The 24,879-nt window shown below is 46.8% G+C and overlaps 1 protein-coding gene across 1 annotated transcript in view; it reads right to left on the reverse strand.

The window, feature by feature from the left end:
• Positions 1-24,879, reverse strand: part of LOC138480445 (C-type mannose receptor 2-like) — a 102,770-nt gene that overhangs the window by 66,957 nt on the left and 10,934 nt on the right. The window contains exon 2 of the mRNA XM_069612299.1: positions 7,419-7,502. Within this exon, the coding sequence (XP_069468400.1) occupies positions 7,419-7,455 (37 nt within the window). The 5' untranslated portion in view covers positions 7,456-7,502. The remainder of the gene's footprint in view (positions 1-7,418; positions 7,503-24,879) is intronic.

Raw genomic sequence — 24,879 nt, forward strand, 5'->3', positions numbered from 1 at the left:
CAGCACTGCCAGGACATACTCCCCTGACCGTAACAGGCCGAAAATGTTTATTGCGACTTCCTTCCATACTCCTTTCGTGAGTTCTGTCATGTGCAGTGGTTCTCGGAACGCGGGGGGTTGCCGACTGAAGCAGATATGGCAAGACTTTAGTGTCATCTCAATCATCTTGTTCATGCCTGGGAACCATACTTTCCTCCAGAGCATGCATTTTGTGGACACTATACCACGGTGACCTTCATGTGCCATGCCCACTATGCGTTGATGTAGTGTTACTGGTAATACAATCCGGTCCGGATAGCTCTTCCTCTGACATGGCAAGCGTTTTGAACAAATGCCCGTACATGGCCCGGTTTGCTCGGATAGAATTTTGAGCGGAATTCCATCGCCCATTTCTGATGCACGGCGTCGCGAGTGAGAGTGTTGTTTCTTCCGCCATGCATTTCGTCAACTACGCTATATAGATGGCAGGTGGGGCTGGAAGGTGGACGATGCTGCCTGATGATGGAGACCCGGCACGCAGATGGCAGAAAAAAAGATCTGCCCGATTTTCATCCTTCCCTGGTTTGTGTACGATCTACGATGGTGTACTTGTATCCTTTTAGACACAGTCCCCATATCGCTATCCTGGGTGGCATTTGTGAAGTCGGCTTCCCATAGATAGTCACAAGAGCCTGGTGGTCTGTAACGATCATGAAGTGTTTTCCATAGAGGAACAGGTGGAAATGTTCACATGCCAACACAACCACTAATGCCTCCTTCTCTGCCTGTGAATACCTCTGCTCAGCTTCCGTGAGACTCTTGCTGGCGTAGGAGACTATCTTCCTTTGTGCGTGTTCACTCCCTGAGTGCTCTGCCAGGATTGCTCCGAGTCCCACTGGGCTGGCGTCCACTGTAATTTCAATGTGCAGGTTGGGGACAAAATATGACATAAACACAGCCGCGGCCATGTCATTTCTTATTTTGTCGAATGCCTCCCGCTGGGATTAACCCCATTCGAAAATTCTGTCTTGTTTCGTGAGTGCCCGGAGGGGCACGCTCGTGATGGTGAAATCAGGCAGGTACCTGGTGCAGTAGCTCGCTAATCCCAAGAATGACCTCACTTGTGCTATGTTAACAAGGTGGGGTGCCTCTGTCAGTCCTCAGATTTTGTCTGGATCAGGTTGAATTCCCTTCTGAGAAAAAATGTGCCTGAAAAACTTGTGTGCTTTTATTAAAATCAAATTTTTCGAATGACCAAATATCAGGATGTCGTTGCTAAAATGTAAGCAGTGCGACATCTAATGGATGATCCTACGTATCTTCTCCTGAAAGATTTCAGCCGCCGATGAGATTCCAAAACTCAAACGTTTGTAATGAAAGGGGCCTAAATGGGTGGTGAATTTCGTGATGTATTGCAACTCTTCACTGAGTTCGATTTGATGGTATCCTTTGTTTAAGCCCAGACCGGAAAAAACGGTGGCCCCGTTGAGTAGATGCATCATGTCAGTGATGCGCGGTGACTGATGGTGTTCTCTGAGGATTGCCTGATGACCCACGTAGACCGCAGAGTGGTCGTTATCCGTATTCAATGATAACAATGAGTTGGAAGGTGACATTGCTGGGGGCTTGTGCTGGCCACACCCACACACTGCTTCAATCCTCCTGCATAAGGTTGGAGCTTCTCCACGCTGCAATACACAGCAACACTACAACATTAGTGTGGGTTGGCAACAAGAGGACAGTTACCAGCCAGCAACACCAACACAGGGTAAATGACAAGGTAAAGGACAGGCAAAAAGCCACTGCCTAAGAGGAGTGCCTTTTTCATGAATGTCAATGTATACACAAAGGTAGCCGTTCAGTAATCATTTTTCCTGCATTTGTCAATTAAGCTTAGAAGGAAAGCAGGTTTGCTCGTTTTTCTGTGGATAGATGCACAACATGTACTAATTGCCACCTATCCAATCCTAGCAAAATGTTAACAATGATGATGTTTTTAAAGAAGCACTTAAACATTTGTCTTAAACTAGTGTGTTATGTTATGTTGTTTGGCATCTGTAAATTGCACATCTGACATGGCCAGTGCATCCATCACCCAAAATAGCCAGTGGGAGTTGCAGCGTCATCCCTTAATATGCAGGCACTGCGGGGGAACAATCATGGGTGTTGGCAGCCGTGGGCTGGAAGTTGCCCGCCCAATATGTCCCAGGTGCGCTAGAAAATATTTCAGCTCTGGTACTTCTTTGTTTTCATATTAAGCATTGGAAGTGTTGATACTATAGTGAGTATGTCCAAGGTAGGTTGACATAAAGAATCCATGAGTTGGTGATGCTTTAAAGAAAAGGCTTTGAATGTATGCAGAAGGAACCCCATTTTGGTCCAAAGTCAGCCTCCATGTTTTCAACGCAAATTAATTGGGTGCGATCATCAGGGTTTAAATAATGATAATGTTGTAGGTATGAAAGTCTATTATGGAAAAATTCCAGTGTTAGAACCCCCCCACCCCCGATCCCTCCATTCAGTGTACCGCTGTACAGACTTACTGGGGAACACGCTGCCCACACTGGGAAAATAAGGACCGAACCTGTTTATAGCATCACCGACCCGCAGATCCTTATTGACCACCAACCTTGGAAGTTCTCGCTATAGTATAAATAATTGCCTTTTTAAAAACCATGGTAACAGCCAAAGGTCAAAGTGGGTGGGAACTAAAGGGTATGACGTTCCCTTCCTTTTTTGGGAAATCAGTGAGTATTCCCTTACTTTAACTTTGAGCACTGTTCCAGGATGGCAGTGATGGACACCTTTATGTACTTATTTAGTAACTTCTTCCTTACTAGGGATTTGAAACTAGGTCATGCGGGTAACTCTCCAGCTACACACCATGCTGAGCCAGGATACAGCCGCTGGGCTGCTGTTGTTCCTTGGCATAGACTGCCTGGGACATAACACTCGTTGTCAAGCCGTCGCAAAGTCCCATTCTCCACACTGGCATGTGCCTTCTGCCATTACTCATGGATTGCTGCTGACATAGTGTCTGTACAGGTAATGGGCATGGGCCTGTGTCTATAGCCCAAGGCGAGTCCCTTAAGAGTGGGAATGGCGGGTGATTGGAAGGGGGAGGCTGCTTAAAGCTGCATGCTGTGGGGGCCAATGGTCAACTAATGGTGGTTATTTAAGTGCTGCATTTTCTTTCGTTATGTTCTCATCTGTCTTAATAGTACTGTAAACACAGCGGGTTGCCATCGCCTGCCTTTCTGAAAAACGAGCTGTTCCTCGTCACAACCCATCCTTCTCTTTCCGCCGTTATCATGTATCCTTTGACATGGGTGTTGGTCTTGGGCCGTGACTCTGTGAGTCAAAAGGTGGCATGTCCTTGTGGGCTTGGACCTGTCGTACTAGAACCTGTTCTCTGACTGCCAAGTCTGCCGCCCGCGCCCTCCTTCTTTTGTCTGCATATGTCTTAATTCTTTCCTTTGCTCTGTCGTCCCTCCTCCTTACTTTGTTCGTGCCCTCATTCTCCTCTGTTACTTGATCATCCTGAGGCACTTTCAAACGGACAGGGCGGCCAAACATCAATTCAGCCAGCATTTCCCTGTGGAGTCGTGCGGATTGTGGGGATAGTCCCTTAGCAGTTGGCATAGGGCTTGTTTGATTGGCATGTGTGTGATGGTTACAATGTGTATGGCCTCTTCACATTCGCCATGAAACGCTCCACAACTCCTTTTGCCTGGGGCCAGAGAGGAGTGACCATGCAGTGTTGGAAGCCCAAATATTTGGTGAAATCCTGAAAGTCTACACTGGTGAACGGGGGAACGTTGTTCGACTTGACCACATTAGGTATTACGAATGCCGAGAATATTCGATCTAGTGCTGGTATCATGGCCGTGGCAGCTCTGTAGGGCACTACTTCGGCTTCAAGGTATCTCAAGTGTTCATCCAGCACTGCCAGGACATACTCCCCTGACCGTCACAGGCCGAAAATGTTTATTGCGACTTCCTTCCATACTCCTTTCGTGAGTTCGGTCATGTGCAGTGGTTCTCGTAATGCAGGGGGTTGTAGGCTGAAGCAGATATGGCAAGACTTTAGTGTCATCTCAATCATCTTGTTCATGCCTGGGAACCATACTTTCCTCCAGAGCATGCATTTTGTGGACACTATACCACGGTGACCTTCATGTGCCATGCCCACTATGCGTTGATGTAGTGTTACTGGTAATACAATCCGGTCCGGATAGCTCTTCCTCTGACATGGCAAGCGTTTTGAACAAATGCCCGCACATGGCCCGGTTTGCTCGGATAGAATTTTGAGCGGAATTCCATCGCCCATTTCTGATGCACGGCGTCGCGAGTGAGAGTGTTGTTTCTTCCGCCATGCATTTCGTCAACTACGCTATATAGATGGCAGGTGGGGCTGGAAGGTGGACGATGCTGCCTGATGATGGAGACCCGGCACGCAGATGGCAGAAAAAAAGATCTGCCCGATTTTCATCCTTCCCTGGTTTGTGTACGATCTACGATGGTGTACTTGTATCCTTTTAGACACAGTCCCCATATCGCTATCCTGGGTGGCATTTGTGAAGTCGGCTTCCCATAGATAGTCACAAGAGCCTGGTGGTCTGTAACGATCATGAAGTGTTTTCCATAGAGGAACAGGTGGAAATGTTCACATGCCAACACAACCACTAATGCCTCCTTCTCTGCCTGTGAATACCTCTGCTCAGCTTCCGTGAGACTCTTGCTGGCGTAGGAGACTATCTTCCTTTGTGCGTGTTCACTCCCTGAGTGCTCTGCCAGGATTGCTCCGAGTCCCACTGGGCTGGCGTCCACTGTAATTTCAATGTGCAGGTTGGGGACAAAATATGACATAAACACAGCCGCGGCCATGTCATTTCTTATTTTGTCGAATGCCTCCCGCTGGGATTAACCCCATTCGAAAATTCTGTCTTGTTTCGTGAGTGCCCGGAGGGGCACGCTCGTGATGGTGAAATCAGGCAGGTACCTGGTGCAGTAGCTCGCTAATCCCAAGAATGACCTCACTTGTGCTATGTTAACAAGGTGGGGTGCCTCTGTCAGTCCTCAGATTTTGTCTGGATCAGGTTGAATTCCCTTCTGAGAAAAAATGTGCCTGAAAAACTTGTGTGCTTTTATTAAAATCAAATTTTTCGAATGACCAAATATCAGGATGTCGTTGCTAAAATGTAAGCAGTGCGACATCTAATGATGGATGATCCTACGTATCTTCTCCTGAAAGATTTCAGCCGCCGATGAGATTCCAAAACTCAAACGTTTGTAATGAAAGGGGCCTAAATGGGTGGTGAATTTCGTGATGTATTGCAACTCTTCACTGAGTTCGATTTGATGGTATCCTTTGTTTAAGCCCAGACCGGAAAAAACGGTGGCCCCGTTGAGTAGATGCATCATGTCAGTGATGCGCGGTGACTGATGGTGTTCTCTGAGGATTGCCTGATGACCCACGTAGACCGCAGAGTGGTCGTTATCCGTATTCAATGATAACAATGAGTTGGAAGGTGACATTGCTGGGGGCTTGTGCTGGCCACACCCACACACTGCTTCAATCCTCCTGCATAAGGTTGGAGCTTCTCCACGCTGCAATACACAGCAACACTACAACATTAGTGTGGGTTGGCAACAAGAGGACAGTTACCAGCCAGCAACACCAACACAGGGTAAATGACAAGGTAAAGGACAGGCAAAAAGCCACTGCCTAAGAGGAGTGCCTTTTTCATGAATGTCAATGTATACACAAAGGTAGCCGTTCAGTAATCATTTTTCCTGCATTTGTCAATTAAGCTTAGAAGGAAAGCAGGTTTGCTCGTTTTTCTGTGGATAGATGCACAACATGTACTAATTGCCACCTATCCAATCCTAGCAAAATGTTAACAATGATGATGTTTTTAAAGAAGCACTTAAACATTTGTCTTAAACTAGTGTGTTATGTTATGTTGTTTGGCATCTGTAAATTGCACATCTGACATGGCCAGTGCATCCATCACCCAAAATAGCCAGTGGGAGTTGCAGCGTCATCCCTTAATATGCAGGCACTGCGGGGGAACAATCATGGGTGTTGGCAGCCGTGGGCTGGAAGTTGCCCGCCCAATATGTCCCAGGCGCGCTAGAAAATATTTCAGCTCTGGTACTTCTTTGTTTTCATATTAAGCATTGGAAGTGTTGATACTATAGTGAGTATGTCCAAGGTAGGTTGACATAAAGAATCCATGAGTTGGTGATGCTTTAAAGAAAAGGCTTTGAATGTATGCAGAAGGAACCCCATTTTGGTCCAAAGTCAGCCTCCATGTTTTCAACGCAAATTAATTGGGTGCGATCATCAGGGTTTAAATAATGATAATGTTGTAGGTATGAAAGTCTATTATGGAAAAATTCCAGTGTTAGAACCCCCCCACCCCCGATCCCTCCATTCAGTGTACCGCTGTACAGACTTACTGGGGAACACGCTGCCCACACTGGGAAAATAAGGACCGAACCTGTTTATAGCATCACCGACCCGCAGATCCTTATTGACCACCAACCTTGGAAGTTCTCGCTATAGTATAAATAATTGCCTTTTTAAAAACCATGGTAACAGCCAAAGGTCAAAGTGGGTGGGAACTAAAGGGTATGACGTTCCCTTCCTTTTTTGGGAAATCAGTGAGTATTCCCTTACTTTAACTTTGAGCACTGTTCCAGGATGGCAGTGATGGACACCTTTATGTACTTATTTAGTAACTTCTTCCTTACTAGGGATTTGAAACTAGGTCATGCGGGTAACTCTCCAGCTACACACCATGCTGAGCCAGGATACAGCCGCTGGGCTGCTGTTGTTCCTTGGCATAGACTGCCTGGGACATAACACTCGTTGTCAAGCCGTCGCAAAGTCCCATTCTCCACACTGGCATGTGCCTTCTGCCATTACTCATGGATTGCTGCTGACATAGTGTCTGTACAGGTAATGGGCATGGGCCTGTGTCTATAGCCCAAGGCGAGTCCCTTAAGAGTGGGAATGGCGGGTGATTGGAAGGGGGAGGCTGCTTAAAGCTGCATGCTGTGGGGGCCAATGGTCAACTAATGGTGGTTATTTAAGTGCTGCATTTTCTTTCGTTATGTTCTCATCTGTCTTAATAGTACTGTAAACACAGCAGGGTGGGGATCAGTGGAGAAAAGGAGGGAATGGTGTTTGCATTGGGGGGTTGAGTGTGGGGTTGTTGGGGGCAGAGGCGGCTGGTGAGGGGGTGAAGGGGTAGGGCAGGGGAGCATAGTTCCACTACATTTTCTTTACTCTTCTACCACTGGTAACAGCACAAATTGATAGCTCTCCACTAACTCCAGACAGAGACCTCGCACAAATTACCAGACTAGAGAAAGTCCCTTCCATTGCTCGCATCCCATAAGGAGAGCGATTTTGGAAATGCTGGGCTTACCTAGAGACGTGCAGCGGAGTAGATCCCAAAATGCCATCCTCCAATCACAGGAAGCTCCACAAACAGGAGGACAACTCCAATCGCCTGGAACAGAGAACAGCAGGAAGGGTTATCTTGCAGTTATACCCCCACTGTCCCTGCTTTTCCCCAAGAGTCACAGGGATCCCCTTAGTAAAGGCCAGCATTGAGGATCCATGGAGCCTCTGCTCAGAATATGTCTTTCCCCATCACCTGCAACCACAGCAGAGTCTCAATCACGGGGCAGCCGAGAGCGCCCTAATGTAGGTCAATCCACACACAGCCCTTCAAAACATTTCCAAAAGCCCTCTCAATGACAATCATCCCACAGCCCCTCAAAACATGTCCAAAAGCCCGCTCAATGACAATCATCCACCAACCCCTCAAAACACGTCCAAAAGCCAGTTCAATCCCAATCATCCCACAGCCCCTCAAAACACAACCAAAAACCCACTCAATAAAAATTATCCCACTGCCCCTCAAAACATGGACAAAACGAGCTCAATGACAATCACCCCACAGCCCCTCAAAACACATCCAAAAGCCAGCTCAATGACAATCATCCCACAGTCCCTCAAAACACGTCCAAAAGCCAGCTCAATGACAATCATCCCACAGCCCCTCAAAACACAACCAAAATCCCACTCAATAACAATTATCCCACTGCCCCTCAAAACATGGACAAAACCAGCTCAATGACAATCATCCCACAGTCCCTCAAAACACGTCCAAAAGCCAGCTCAATGACAATCATCCCACAGCTCCTCAAAATACAACCAAAAGCCCACTCAATAACAATTATCCCACTGCCCCTCAAAACATGGACAAAACCAGCTCAATGACAATCATCCCACAGCCCCTCAAAACATGTCCAAAAGCCCGCTCAATGACAATCATCCACCAACCCCTCAAAACACGTCCAAAAGCCAGTTCAATCCCAATCATCCCACAGCCCCTCAAAACACAACCAAAAACCCACTCAATAAAAATTATCCCACTGCCCCTCAAAACATGGACAAAACGAGCTCAATGACAATCACCCCACAGCCCCTCAAAACACATCCAAAAGCCAGCTCAATGACAATCATCCCACAGTCCCTCAAAACACGTCCAAAAGCCAGCTCAATGACAATCATCCCACAGCCCCTCAAAACACAACCAAAATCCCACTCAATAACAATTATCCCACTGCCCCTCAAAACATGGACAAAACCAGCTCAATGACAATCATCCCACAGTCCCTCAAAACACGTCCAAAAGCCAGCTCAATGACAATCATCCCACAGCTCCTCAAAATACAACCAAAAGCCCACTCAATAACAATTATCCCACTGCCCCTCAAAACATGGACAAAACCAGCTCAATGACAATTATCCCCCAACCCCTCAAAACACAACCAAAAGCCCACTCAATTACAATTATCCGACAGCCCCTCAAAACCTGACCGAAAGCCCGCTCAATGACAATCATCCCACAGCCCCTCAAAACACATCCAAAAGCCAACTCAATGACAATCATCCCACAGTCCCTCAAAACACGTCCAAAAGCCAGCTCAATGACAATCATCCCACAGCCCCTCAAAACACAACCAAAAGCCCACTCAATAACAATTATCCCACTGCCCCTCAAAACATGGACAAAACCAGCTCAATGACAATCATCCCACAGTCCCTCAAAACACGTCCAAAAGCCAGCTCAATGACAATCATCCCACAGCCCCTCAAAACACAACCAAAAGCCCACTCAATAACAATTATCCCACTGCCCCTCAAAACATGGACAAAACCAGCTCAATGACAATCATCCCCCAACTCCTCAAAACACAACCAAAAGCCCACTCAATTACAATTATCCGACAGCCCCTCAAAACCTGACCGAAAGCCCACTCAATGACAATCATCCCACAGCCCCTAAAAACACAACCAAAAGCCCACTCATTGACAATTATCCGACAGCCCGTCAAAACACGACTGAAAGCCCGCTCAATGACAATCATCCCATAGCCCCTCTAAGAGCAGCTCAGAACCTCCTCAATAACAATCATCCCCCAATCCCCTCAAAGAGCAGCTCAGAGCCTACTCAATGGCAATCACCCCACAGACCCTCAAAGAGCAGCTCAAAACCTCCTCAATTACAATCATCACACTACCCATCAAAGAACACGTCAGAACCCCCTCAGTAATCACACAGCCTCTGAAAGAGCAGCTCAAAACCTCCTCAATTCCAACCATCACACTACCCGTCAAAGAACAGCTCAGAATCCCCTCAATAATCGCACAGCCTCTCAAAGAGCAGCTGAAAGTCCCATCAATGGCATTCATCCCACAGCCCCTCAAAGAGAAGCTCAGACCCCCACAATGGCATTCATGTCACAGCATTCAAAGAGAACCTCAGAGCCCCCTCAATGAAAATCAATTCACAATCCCTCAAACAATACTGGGAACAGCACCCCTCAAAGATAAGCTCAGAGTTCCCTCAATGTCAATCCCACAAAAGCCCCACTAAGAGCACCTTCAAGCCCCCTCAATGGCAAGTGCCCCACAATCCCTCAAAAATTGCTCTGACCCCCAAATTACAATTGCCCAATAGTCCCATAAAAGTAGCTCACAATCCCCTCCATGAAAATCACTGTTCATCCCTTCAAAGAGCAACTCAGAGGCCCTAATGACAATTATCCGACAACCCCTCAAAGAACAGTTTGCAGACCCATCAATGACAATCACCCCATAAACCCTCAAATCGTAGTGTAATTATAGTTATTGGGCTGCGAATTTTAAATGTGTTTTTAGAATATTATTTGATAAAAACATTGCTAATTTATAGGGACTTGTTTTTAGCTTCTTTGTTTTTAAGCAAGGATTATGGTGTAACACAGGGGGCTTGTTTATCCCCCGCCCTTTATAATATTTGTACAGTCTCCTTCTTTGATCTCCTTGAAGAAAACTACATTGGCTTCACTCACTATGCTGATGACACGCCGTGTGCCATCCCATTGTCTGGCAATCGCCTAGAGGATGAATAGTCCATTAATGCAATATATAAGCTTATTCAAACCTGGATGCTAAGTATTGGCTTGCCTCTAAATAAAGAGAAGACAGACATAATGATGATAGGCATAGAAGCCAAACTAAGGAAGATGGGCAAGGAATATTCCAGCTTTATAATAGCAGGATGTGAGATTAAACTTAAAGATAAAGTGATGACGTTGGGAGTCTATTTGGACAAGAACTTGAATATGCAGGCCCATGTGGGCAGCTTAGTCTCCTCGACCGCCTATCACATCAAATTGTTAGCGCAGATTTGTCCCTTTATCTCCCAAATCAGTTGGAAGACACTAGCCAGAGCCATCATAGTGTCAAAAATGTACTATTGCAGTAGTCTGCTTGTGGGCATTGCGATGTCAGACAGCGCCAGATTGCAAACTGTGCACATTAGTGCTGTTAGAGTGATGATGGGCCTTAGGAGGAGGGACCATGTGTCCGAAGCCAGATGTAGTCTGCATTGGATTCCAATCGAGGCCAGAATTCAATTTCGCCTCCTCCTGATCACACACAAATGCCTGACTGGGGCTAGTCCCGTACACTTGAGTGAAGTTCCGGTCAATAATGATTGTTCCAGGACCCTCAGATCCAACACCTTGAAACAACTCCAGATACCTGCATGTAAACGTACGCAGGTGCAGGAATGTGCTTTCCTACTTGCAGTCCCGAGAGCTTGGAATTCCATTCCCCCGATCTTAGGTCAATCAGTACTACTCTGTTATTCAGGAAAAAACTAACGGCCTGGCTGTTTAGAAGATGCTGATGGGAGTGTCCTCTCCTTGCTCGATGCTCTTTATTTTCGCCTCTGGTAGGCACACTGTGTTATCACATGTTACGTGTTGTCTGAGCCCGTAAGCCTCTGGGTCATTTGTTGCACTATACAAATATTTTAAAGTAAAAGTAAAGTGAAGCCCAGAGCCCCCTCAGTGCCATCACCCCACAGACCCTCAAAGGACAGCTCAGAACCTCCTCAATGACAATCACCTCACCACCCCCTCAAAGATAGGTTCAGAGACCCTTAATGACAATCAACCCATAGACCCTCATAGACTAGCCCGTCCCTTAATGATATTCATCCCACAACCCCAGAAAGAGCAGCTCAGAACGCCCTCAATGACAATCACCTAAAAGCAAAGCCCCCTCAGTGATATTCATCTCACAGCCCCTCACAGTAGGGTTGCCATCTTCCCCGAAACTCTCCAGAAAGATTGCAATTTTAACACTGATTCTGGTTGCCCAGGTTCCAACACTTGTCCTCGAAGTTTGGGACGATAGGCTATCATCTCTGAGCTGTTCAGTGAAAGGAAAGGGAGAGGGCAAGAAAAGTGAAGGGAGTGCAGGCTCTGTCCTGTTGTTGTTGTTCATCGGAATGCAGAGGTCTTAGTGGGCCAGGTCCCATTTTAGGATGATTGTAGGGTGGTTTGGGATTTATATGGCTGATGAGCGAGAGCAGAAGGGACTGAACTAATAGTCAAATTTCCCTAATTGAACTGGATGAAGCATTGTGTGCAAATCCTCTCCTTTTGAAGGCAGTGCAGGTAGTACCCCAACACCCCGCTCCATGCAGTGTTCAGATGCAAACTGCATTGCTCTCTGCAGGAACGTGCAAGCCTCCCTGAGAGACTGGGCATCCAATGGGGGTCCGGGGCCTCTGGTGGCGAATGGGCTACAGGACTCCAATAAAAATACATTTACTATTTATAACGCGCTTAATACCCAGAGGTTTCTAAGCACGGACCCGGGGATCGAGCCTGAGTTGCACTGCGTCATCTTTCTTCCAAGGCGAGCACATTGCCCCTGAGCTATCCTCCCGAGGACTCCATGGAGGAATGAGACGGACATGACTAGCCTTTACATTATCCTGGCCCTCAATGAGAGTTGTCAGTAGTGTGTAGTAGCACCTTTGAGCGTTCTTATGGGCAGAATGGGATTACCATAATAAATTATCTCAGGCCCAAATAACCAGACAGACTCAAGGAATATGGCAAGATATGACTTAATTATCAACTCAATAAAGTAGGGATACTTGGCGAACAATAAGTCATAGTCCACACACTGCCAATTACATTTCAAGCACTCATAGGCTTTATACCTCGATGTGTGTCAGCTATGACGTCATTCTACGTGGCAAATAATAAAACCTATCGGACGGAGGGATTGGTTAGGGGATCATATCTACTTCTAGTCCCTATAAGTGTTAGTAGTATCATTGGCTGCCCCTCATCTGGAAGACATGTCTTGAACTTCATCCTAACTACGTATAATGCAGAATAACAGCAACGGAGTGGCCCCTGCAACATTCTAGGGTCACCACTGCATAGGCCCCTATGATTGGTTGGCATTCTCTCCCAACCTTGGGCACTCAGCTCGTTAGCAGCATGTGAGCAAATGCAAAACCCAGGTGAAGAGAAAATTGTCAAGCTACTGCCCACTTTCCCAATTTGTCTACCATATCTCATCAGCCAAGCCTTTTGCCAAGACTTCTTCTTTGTACTTGACCTTGCTAAATGTTCTCTTCTCTGGAACTTTAAGCAGAGTTAAGGTACATCGTTATCTTGGTCAGAGGTTTATGAATAGGCCTTGTTTTCTGGTCTTGCACCACGTGTGAGGAGACCATGAGTCTGTCCCTCTCGCCTTTCTATTTAGTGTTATTTGATTCAATTAAATCAGGTGTCATTACCCTCCTCGGCCTCGGGAAACTTGGCTGCTTTGTCTCACATATGCTTTCTGCATCTTTAATTGTCAATACTTGGCATTCACAAATGTTCGCTCATTTATTTAATCTAAGAGAAATATGTCCTTTGTACATTGCTTATCCTCATTGACTCCCTTTGTAGTTTGCAGTTTGCTTTTTATTATGGCATCCTTGATCTCTGGCCAGCAACTATACCTTGTTCATGTACACATTTGTATTTCAGTGTCTGTCAGCTCTGCAGCCCTGGTCTCTCTCCTCCGAGCTTTTCACTTACTAGTATTCAGAGCCAACTTCCATCTTTTCAACATGGCCACTTGGCCCATGTTATATTTTCTTATGTATTTATTTTTTTATTTTTTTACATTTATAAAGCACCTAAAACCCTCGGGCATCAGCTTGCTGTTACAAACCAGTTACATGCAAATGCTTCAACAGGGTGAGGACGGGCACAAGGAGAGACTGTGCGTTGGTTGTATCACGAGGGGGGGAGTCAGCAAATACACATGTTTTCAGGGTTTTGCGGAAGGCTCCTGTGGTAGGGCGTTCCAGTGCCTTGCCATGACAAATGGGAAGCCTGCACCCCCTCCTTTGGCTTTACTGACTTTGGGCAGATTAAGTCTGTGGGCGTAGAAAGGTCTGGCTGGTCTGACGGACTTGGGTTTTTCTATTTTCTGTGGGAGGTATTGAGGGGCAGTTTTGCTCAGGCATTTGTGCGTAATAGAGAGGATGTTGAAGATAAACCTTTCCCGGATAGGGAGCCAGTGCGTCCTTTTTCTGGTTGAGGTGATGTAGTCTCTTTTGGGAATGTTTTGTGCCACTGGAAGTGCATTGTTTGGATAGTCTGAAGTTTATTTAGGTTTTGTTTGGCGGTTGCAGCGAATAACGTGTTACAATAGGCCCGTTTGGCACCCGTTATAGCTCTGGCGATGGTCATGCAGCTTTCTGTGGTGAGGAATTGTCTAGCGGCATTGATAAGCTTGGCTGTGTAGACAGCTGAGGAGGCTATTGAGTGGACTTGTTTGTTGAGGGAGAGGGAGGAACCCAAGGGAGAGGGAAAGCACCCAATGCTTTTACTGACGCAGAAGTCTTGATTTGGATACTATCTATCCAGAATGAAGTGAATTGTGGGCTATGTTTTTTTAGCATCAATGGAGTACCCACAAGCAGGATCTCTTCTCATCGTTGAGGCAGAGGTAGTTGGTCGCCATCCAGGACTGTATGGTGGTGTAGATCTTGTTGATCATACGGGAGTCTTCTTTGTACACGCCGGAGCGGGGAAGGAGTATGTGGGTGTCATTGGCGTAGTTTGTATAAGATACACCGAGATTGTCCAGGAGGTCAAATAGTGGCTATATGAAAGTGTTATATAGGGAGGAGGAGACACAAGAGCCTTGTGGGAACCCACAGGGTATGGGGCTGGTGGGGCTGTTGTTGTGTCAGAGAAGACTCTCATGTAGCAGTCTTCTAGGAAGGAAGCTATCCATCGTACAGCTTCCTGTGAGACGTTGGCGGCCGTTGTGAGGTGGTGGCAGAGGGTGTTGTGATTAACTAAATCAAAGGCTGCGGAGAGGTCAAGCAACAGGAGGAGTGCTAGTGTGCCTTCATCCTTGAAGGCGTCCATTTGGATTTTCAAGTCTTATGGTGCAGACTCAGTGCCGTGGCCTGGTGGCAAACCTGATAGTTGCATGCTTAGGTTGTGGTTAGATTCTAGGTATTGTTGGATCTGGTTGTAGCCAGCTCTCTCTAAGATGTTGAGCAGGAATGGGACTGTGGTAATTGGCCGGTAGTTGTTGGGTCAATCTTCTATGTGACTCATCTACCTTCCGTTTCTGCATATATACATTTACGATTCATCTAGTTACTTATCTCCTTTATATACATGGTTTCTTCTTACTCGTATACATGTTTATTTTACTTCTTCAGTTACATCTTCATTCTTTAAGTATTCTCATATCGCTTCAGTGCGTCATTGTATCTTCTCATTATGACATCACTTTGCACCTGTCAGTTTCCCTTTACAGCCATTCGATATTCAGTGGTGTCTGCAAAACTCCTGCTACCACTTCAGTTTGAAGCTAAATTCGGTACGGTTGTCTGAGTGCATAACGTCTCTCATATACTCAATGAAGTATTGGAATGATACCTGGTGTCATGCACAGTGTCTTCTTCTTCTTCATCCAATATGTTGAAGGTGAGGGGGCAGGCTCTATCAATGACGTACATGTCTGCTTCTCTATAGTAGTGGTAACAGCAAATAGTTTGGAGTAGCAGATGTTTTACTGCTCTGCCAAATCACGAGTTTCAGAACTGGAACTCATGAAAACCATTTGCTTTAGTAGAAGACATTACCTCCACACAGAGTGCTATCATATGTAGGATCATTGCTCCAGGAGGAGACATTACCTCCACACAGAAGCATTACCGCATGTAGGATCAGTGCTCCAGAAAGAGGCATTACCTCCACACAGAAGTGCTATCACATGCAGTATCAGTGCTCCAGGAGGGGACATTACCTCCACACAGAAGAGCTACCGCATAGAGTATCAATGCTCGAGGAGGGATATTACCTCCACACAGAATCAGCTACCAGATGCAGGTACCTCCACACAGAAGTGCTACCACATGCAGGATCAGTGCTCTAGGAGGAGACATTACCTCCACTCAGAAGCGCTAACACATGCAGGTACCTCCACACAGAGGTGCTACCACATGCAGGATCAGTGCTCCAGGAGGATACATTACTTCCACACAGAAGCGCTACCACATGTGGGATCAGTGCTCCAGGAGGGGACATAACCGCCACAAAGAAGCCCTACCACATGTAGGCTCGGTACTCCAGGAGGAGACATAACCTACACAAAGAAGCGCTACCACAGGCAGGATCAGTGCTCCAGGAGAAGACATTACTTACACACAGAAGCGCTACCACATGTAGGATCAGAGCACCAGAAGGAGACATTACTTACACACAGAAGCCCTACCACATTACCTCCACAGAGAAGCACTGCCACATGTAGGCTCAGTGTTCCAGTAGGAGACATAACTTGCACACAGAAGCGCTACCATATGTAGGATCAGTGCACCAGGAGGAGACATTACCTACCTACAGAAGCACTACCACATGCAGGAGGAGCCATTACCTCCACACAGAAGCGCTACCACATGTGAGATCAGAGCTCCAGGAGGAGATATAACCTCCACAGAGAAGCGCTACCAGGTGTAGGCTCAGTGTTCCAGGAGGAGACATAACCTGCACACAGAAGCGCTACCACATGTGGGATCAGTGCTCCAGAAGGAGGCATTACCTGCACAGAGAAGCGCTACCACATGTAGGATCAGTGCTCCTGGAGGAGACGTAATCTGCACACATAAGCGCTACCACATGTAGAATATGTGCTCCAGGAGGAGACATTACCCACACACAGAAGCGCTACCACATGCATGATCAGTGCTCCAGGAAGAGGCATTACCTACACACAGAAGCGCTACCACGTGCAGGATCAGTGCTGCAGATGGAGACATTACCTTCACACAGAAATGCTATCATGTGCAGGATCAGTGCTCCAGGAGGAGATATTATCTGCTCACAGAAGCGCTTCGGCATGTAGGATCAGTGCTGCAGGATGTGACATTACCTACACACAGAAGGCGCTACCAGTGTTACGCTGGGAATTATCGAAGTAGAGGTTGGTCTCACAGATGCAGCAGATGCTTTAGCAGCCAGCACTGTATGCAGCCCAGGTGAAATGTTTGTGTTTTGAACCACTGACCATTTTGTAGTATTTTTTATAAGTCGAAAGCTAAGTCAGCTCTGTTACAATTGAATGTTACCTGCATCTTAAACACACACCTCTGATGCAGATGCATTAACTCACCTGTCAACAGGATTGGAACTAACAGGTTACACACGGATCTCTGCAGCAGGGCTATTGACAAACTGAGCCAACCTTCCCAACAGGCTGGTTGCTCTGTATGGCACATAGGGTTAGGGTGCTGGCAGTTCCATGTGAGACTTCCCTGACATAACTGGCTCATCAAAAGCTTGAAGCCTGTTTGGACTAACCTACATGCGTGCCAGAAGATTCATAACGAGACTTTGAAAGGTGTTGGATTTTTGACAGTGAGACTCAGTAATCCGACATGGGAAAGGCACAGGTTTTCCAAAGAAAAGACTGAGTAGGAGGGACTGAAGTCTATGACAGCAATGCCGTCTACTCACATTGGGCCTCATTACGACCCAGGCGGTAAGGGGTTTACGCCAGCGTTAACAGCGCCGACCCTTACCGCCTGAGTACGAGGTCCCTTAGCGCCATGGCGGATTTAACACCTGCTTTTAGCAGGTGTTAAAATCCATGGCGCTAAGGGACCATGGAGTTAATTACGCCACCGTAATTTACGGTGGCGTAATTAACGCCTTCCCCACTCCCATTATGCCCTATGGGGCAAAAATGGGAATGGGGAAGGGTAAATGGGGATTGGGGACTTACCGCCCCGCCAAGGTCGGAATGGGGCGGTAAGTCCGCCAACCACCATGGCGGAATTGCAACCTTAGCGGCATGGACCATGGTGCTAATAGCACCATGGTTCTCCGCCAGGGTCGTAATGAGGGCCATTGTCCGGTAGGGTGTAACAGACCAGCTCAGGAGAATGGCGGAGCGAGCTCAGACACTGTTCCTGCTCAGTACTTACGTTCTCAGCAGAAAATGCCAACACATGTTGGTGCTGTGTCATTACAACAGCTCTGCTGAAAAATGCAGTTATTGCCCCAAAACATAGCAGTCATGCTAAGAAATGCGGGCATGATGCCATCAGCCCTGTTATGAACAGTTGGACCTGTGCCATGAAATGCTTAGAGCAGATCCACTTATAAATTAGGGTACTTTGCCTAAATATACAGCAGACCTGTTGAGAAGTACCAGTACAATCTATGCCATTGCTTCTACCTGTATGTAGTACACCTGCTCGGGGTGGGTAGGTGGTCAGAATTCGAGGTAAAGTTCAGACCACATGCCCAGCTATTCCTTGCTCTCTAAGAAAACAAACCATGCACCATGCTCTTTCATGCACGCACATGCACACAAACACATGCAACCTGACGACTATAAAAACCACATCTTCATATTAAACACTAAAAGCTTTTCCTTATCACAAATGCCAAAGACAACTGCTTGCTGGGAGGCTCTCCTAAACCTTCAAGACATCGAGAACCCCAAGCCATTCAATGCCATTGATGTGCTTTTGTGATGAAAAGAAAACCAAGTATGAAATACCCGGGCTGCCTCTATTAAAGTCAATTAAAACAGAGAACAATTACACAGAAATGCAGCACGTGTTTAAGACACAATAGGAATTGCATGCAATGCTACGTGTGTCCTAAAGCGATGTGAAAAGCATGGCGATGATGCGAAAGGCTTTAATAACACTGTAACCCACCAAATGCAAGCAACTGAACGGAGTGAAAAAAACACACGTCCTTCAAAGTGCCCACAGAGTCTGTCTTGTACGTTACTCGTAAAGTATTATCTTTATAGAATTATTAACAGAGGGCAGTGTAAAAAAGATCATGACTCCTCCCATTTGCTTCTTTCAAGGAACTGTGTGCATGGCTAAAGTAAAGAGTGGATTTGCAAGCTGCTGCTATAAATAGTCTCTATATTGACAAGACTTCAGTGCAAAAATGCCTGATAGCACCTTATCTGGAGGGCTGTATAGGATTACCCATGCAGTATTATTTACCCCATGTGGTAATACCACATGTCTACAATGGAACCCTAAGGGACTCTGAAATGAGGAATAACTCAAGGGTACGCATGAATGTGAATCATGTAGACCCCTCCCGTTACCGCATTTTTACTACCTGCGGTAAAAGTATTTCAGTTTGGCGGTATTCCTGGGGGTGATAGTGCCCAAATATGAATGAGGGTCCCTTGCCTCAAACGATACAGGAATTACGGTCCGAAGGCCCCAAGCTCATGATCTCAGATCCGAACTCAGAGTGGTGCTACCACCAGCGGTACTGCCTGCCCTGCAGTGAGGGTCTTCGGCTGCCCCCTTCATCCTTTGAAAGGAGGCTCTTAACAATCGTTCTGCTCAATAAGCAGGACCCTGCACCAGAGGCCCGGCTGTGCTGTATGGCAGGTGTCTCAGGAGATCATTACTCCCAGGCCTGCACATATGGTAAATATTGCTCTGCTTCCAAATAGATTTCCTCAAAGACGTCTCAACAGCTTTTTAATGTATTTTACACGATCTAAAGGCGATATCCAAAATGTGAACAGAAATACCAGAAGTGTCTTTACCAGGGGATTGAAGGTGTCTATTAGGTGCCCATTATGCTGCCTGCATATGCCACGACTTGGCAGATCGAGAGGAGGGTGTGAGAGAACAAGACTGTATAAATATGAAAATAAGTTCTTCTGTTGGGCCAAGCCTTTGCTGAGATCACCCATGTTAGGCAGGAAGCTATAAACAACCCACGGCAATAAAAAGAATACCAAGGGGAGTGGGGGAGGGGTGAAAGAGAGAAAGGACAAGAGAGAAGGAGAAAGAAATGGGGGGAGAGAGAGAGAGTGAAAGAGTGTGTGAGAGAGAGGAATAGAGGGTGAGAGAGAGTGAGAAAGGACAAGAGAGACGGAGGAAAGAGAGAAAGAAAGAGAGAGAGAGGAATAGAGTGAGAGAAAAAGAGAAATATCGAAAGTGTGAGAGAGAAAGAGAGGGAGATAGAGAGAAATAGAGTGGCACTTTGTAGAATCATTTAAATAAGGACACCATCACACGCACCCTTTTGTCTGTATGTCTGTTTCTGCGAATATGTACCGGATTATATATAAAATGGGGTGGAGGAGTTGCACTTACCATAAAAACATAATGCTTTGGGGCCCCAGTTCCACCAAGGAACAGCGTTCCGGCAAGACAATGGGCCTCATACCGAGTAGAGCGGTAAGGGATCCAGTAAGGAGACCGGTGCCGGTAATCCCTTACCGCCCTACTACGTGGTCCGTTAGTGGGTCCCTCCTTTAACGCCTGGTCTGACCAGGCGTTATGGACGGGACCCGCTAAGGGACTTCAGAGCTAATAACTGTACCGCAATTTGCAGTACCGTTATTAGCGCCTTCCCCATTCCCATTGAGCCCTATGGGGGCTCAAATGGGAATGCGGAATAGCTTTTTCAATGGGGACTTCCCGATCCAGCAAAGGTCGGACTACACCCGTAAGTCCCCATTGAACCACATCGGTGCCAGTACCATCATTGGAGGCAGTCATGGCGCAAATAGCACCATGACTAGCTCCAATCTCGGAATGAGGACCAATGTTTGAAGGAGCACAGCACCGTCTTGTTCCGGCCCAATTCCTTCCCTGAATCCGCACAGAAGCATCGCGGATGGGACTCCAAAATGGGGAAGAACTGCTGAGTCTGCATGACTCTGAATCATCTGGACCGTGCAGGTCACTGCACAGCAACTGCATGTGATAATGGCAATAGGGTATCAAAGAACTACCAGTAAAAATACCGGCACACTTCTACACAGGCCCTTACAAATGCTGTAGATGTGGGCAGCTTTGGTTGACTTCAGCAACCAGCAGGCGTTTGAGGGTGGTGGAGAGCTACAATCAGCAGAAAAGGGGAGACTGTGTGCATCGCGATCAGAATGGGGGCGATGCTTCCACACACCACGGCTGAACGAGGCAAGGAGAGCTTCACAAACTGAATACTGGTAACGCCAAGGGCAGCTTGGGGGTTGGCAATGCCAGAGGCAGGAGGGTGCAATCAACATTGTGCAGGGAGAAAGCATCTCCCTCCCAAGAAGTGGAACAACCTCAGTATTTTGAAAATGGGTTTTGAGAAACCTGTCGTCCAGAGACATTTCTCTAAAGGTTCTTTTTCATGAACAGGAACACTGCAACTGAAACTTCAAACAAGTATTAGCAAAAGCAACAGTTGCATCCTGTAAGTAGGCATGGGATAGGCACTTGCCAGGCACTGCCATAATGATACCCTCTCGACATAAGATGGCAACAGCTGGTAAATGGTGTTAGTACCTGTGCATATGACAGCAGTGCCATGCAGATTCCTACCCAATACTTATGCAGAAACCAAAGCCATTCGCTTTGCCAGTGATTGTTGTAAAGACCGCTAGGGGGTGTCTGTACTTCTGCTCTCTATATGGTAGAGGAGAGGCACAGAAGACCCCAGCCAAGATTCTCTATAAGGTAGCAATGGACGAGCAATCAAGGCCTAGCTTCTCTGGAGGTGATGCAGGCTGGTTCTTAAATACAGTGTAGCCCCCAAACCCCCACAAAGGAATGTCCACACACTGTATTACTGAAAACACAGTCTTTATATAACTAATATTCAAAGGTATGTACACGATCACAATAACGCACTTTGTACTTGGAAGTCACTAATGATAAATATATACACGTCTAGAGTGGTACCACTAATGTTATCAAATCTCATTAAAGTGCATCAACTGTACGGTTAAAATGTCACACAGATCAATAACGAGTAAACCAGCAATAGAGATAGGCAGGAACGTAAGATGGTTGAAACAATAGGCAGAATGCTGACCCCTACCGCTAGGCACAGTTCTGTGTGGAGATCCCCCCACCTGGGCAACCTGTAAATAAAGATATATAGCACAAGCCCAGTCCATATATTGTCCGATAGTCTTACATCTTCCTATTAAGGTTTTACCCCCCCCAATGTACCTGGTGGAGTGGAGTTCTCCGACGATGCACCGACCAATCCTTCTTGAGTGCCTCCCTTTCAGGCGGGAGCCACGGATCGTCGAGAGGTGTCGGGGAACTTGGCGTTCGGTGTCGGGGAATCGACGGCCCTTCTTGAGTGCCCTCCCTTTAAGGCAGGAGTCACGGGTCGTCGAACGTCCGACGGTGAACAGGGTGAACTACGGCAGTGAAGTGGCAGCTGCGTTCCTAGCGGTGCTCGTCGATGACAGAGCGTTGGCGTCCTGCAAGGAAAAGGCGTGCGGGGCACCTCGGTGACGATAGTTCTGGACCACAAAGAGATGATGAAGAACTGTGGCCCAGCAAGGGCGTCGAGTCGTCAGCGTCTCTGCGGCCTTTAGGTGGCGGGAAACCCACCGGTGGATGCTCCTCGGCGCGTCGACGGTCGGGCCTTCTCCAGCGGGAGACAAGCGGGTGACGATGCAGACGAGAGCGTCCGATGATCAATTGAAGTTCTTAGGCAAATGGGAGCACGGTGGCTCCGGTCGGCGACGGCGGTCGTCGACAGTGGCGGACAACAGTCCGGGTTCTTCTCCTTGGAGTTCCGCAGCAGTCCCCGTATCGGGTCGGCAGCCTGTCGTAGGTCTGTCTACCAGGGAACGTTGGAAAAGATCAGCTGTGCACGATGGTCCCTCGTAGCTCGGGAAGAGGGCGCCTTACCAGGTCCTCTCTGGGTCAGTCCTTGGAGGCACAGCAGCTTTCAGATTGTGAAGGAGAGCAACAGCAATTCTTCTCGTCCAGCAGGGCTTCAAAGTCCAGCGTCAGTTAATCCAGTTACTCGTCGTAGTGGACTTCAGCTTCTGGACACGATTCCTAGCAGTGAGAGGTCCCCAGATATACTGTTGATCTCCCATTCATTCCGCTGGGTCACACACAAGCATCCAATCACGACTACAGGCATTCATGCAGGCAGGCAGCCAATCAGGCACACAAGGTATTCAGGCCATTCACTTCTCTCCAGACACTCACAACAAGGTATGTGTATTGGGACAAGTACCGAGCCATTCAACACTCCAAGCTGCATTCATACCGGTTTCGGGCAGGGTTGTCTCAGTCATTGTGTCAACCACCAGATACTAGACACCCACAACACAGAATGCATATTCGTCACACACTCTATTCACCCAGGTCCCACCCACAGGAGGTACCCACAACATACATCACCGGGAAGGCTCCAGCTAGTCTGACTGGGCCTTCACAACAACACCATATATGGCACTTCCATCCAACAGCCAGTCAGGGGGAAGGGACAGAGTCAGGGCTTCCCAGGACTTTGGGAAAACAAGGTAATGGTTAATAGAAAGCAAGAGGCCACCGGGGCCATCTTGTTTTCCATCAGGGATCAACTGATCCCAATGGCAGGGCCGGGGTATCCCAAAATGGAGGATACTCCGCGCACCTGTCAAATTCAGCATGGAGCTGCCACCAGCCCATACCCTGCTCTGTGGGCCACCCACAGGTGCCCAAAAACATACACTAGGGGCACAGGGTTGTACCCCCACCCATGGGTGCCATAAGGGTATTCCACGGGTCCGTTCACCAAACCAAAAGAAAGAGAGCTGCACCGCCAGGAGTCCCACATGAACTCCTGCGCGGAAAACACGACAGAACACATGATAAAAAGCAGTAAAGGACAAGGATACGGAGGCCCTGTCCCTCCGATGCATTTCCAGCATCACAATTGTGTTCAACAGGACTTCAGTGCAAGAAACAGATGCAAGGAGACACTTGACTGTAAATGAAGTCGCTGAAATAAAACTTGCCTAAGAAATTTATATTGCACAAGGAGCGCATTTACAGCTGCAATTGAGCCATTAACTCTCAGAAGAATATTGGCAAGTACCAGTGGCGGGCATTACCCAGCACACATTGGGATGGTATTGGTTGATAGAGCTAGACTAACAGAGATGCCAAGATGATGTGTTTAGCAGCTAGGGTCATGTAATGGGTCGGAATGGCCACAGGGATTAGCATGGCCATGGGTAGGTAAAAGGTGGGTAAATAACTAAATGGTGCGCAGTGATTAAAACTACTTGAAATAGGTCATTGGACATATGGTCGAGTGTGTGTGTGTGTGTATATATATATATATATATATATATATATATATATATATACATATATATATCCAAAGCAAAAACCGAACTGTAAAACAGCAGTTCACAGCGGCACTCCTCCATCTCGCTTTTCAAGAAAGGTACGCCACGCAGTCCTTCATTTGAAAAAACATCCTTTATTCTTTTGGTGTGGACATTCAAGCACACCCGTGAAAAAACACAATAACGCGTTTCACCCCAAACTGGGCTTCGTCGGATTGTAACTGACACCATGTTTGCAATGTATTTTATTTCATTTCCTGTTTAGCTTCAACCTCTTTCCTGTGTTTTTTTAAAACACTAGACTTGTGCTTTTACCAATGTTGTTTGCCTTCTAATGGCAGCCATATTTGGTGAATATATACTCACTACCTATTTCCTAAACATGATGGGAGATTATATATTTTTTTTTAAAACAAAAATTGATTATTTTTTTTTATATATTTGTTTATTTGCAAAAAGTACATGTGCTTAGGAAAGAGAGTGAAGAAAGGAGGCAACAGAGAAAGGCAATTGATTTATTATGTGCAAAAATTGCTTAAATATAAAGTGCTAACATTTATCAATAAAACACACAATGGATGTGTATTCCCTTGCTTGAATTTTCATATATTGGATCTGATGGTAATAAAGATCAAGTGATCTTAGATATTTGGCAAAGTGTGCTGTTTGATGGATATTTTAATTATGACCTATACTAAGCCAGCTAAATTCATATGCAATTCAATATCAATACATCAAGAAATAAAGTGCCTGGTTCCATTGTGCAATATCAGCTTTACGGCGCAGTGCCTTCTTTTTTGATAAAGTGCCTAGTGCCTTTAAAATATATATATATTGGCGAAAGGGGAACAGGGAAGACCCCC

Source organism: Ambystoma mexicanum, chromosome 1p, assembly GCF_040938575.1.
Source record: "Ambystoma mexicanum isolate Mex_15411 chromosome 1p, UKY_AmexF1_1, whole genome shotgun sequence".
In the NCBI taxonomy this organism is placed as follows: domain Eukaryota; kingdom Metazoa; phylum Chordata; class Amphibia; order Caudata; family Ambystomatidae; genus Ambystoma; species Ambystoma mexicanum.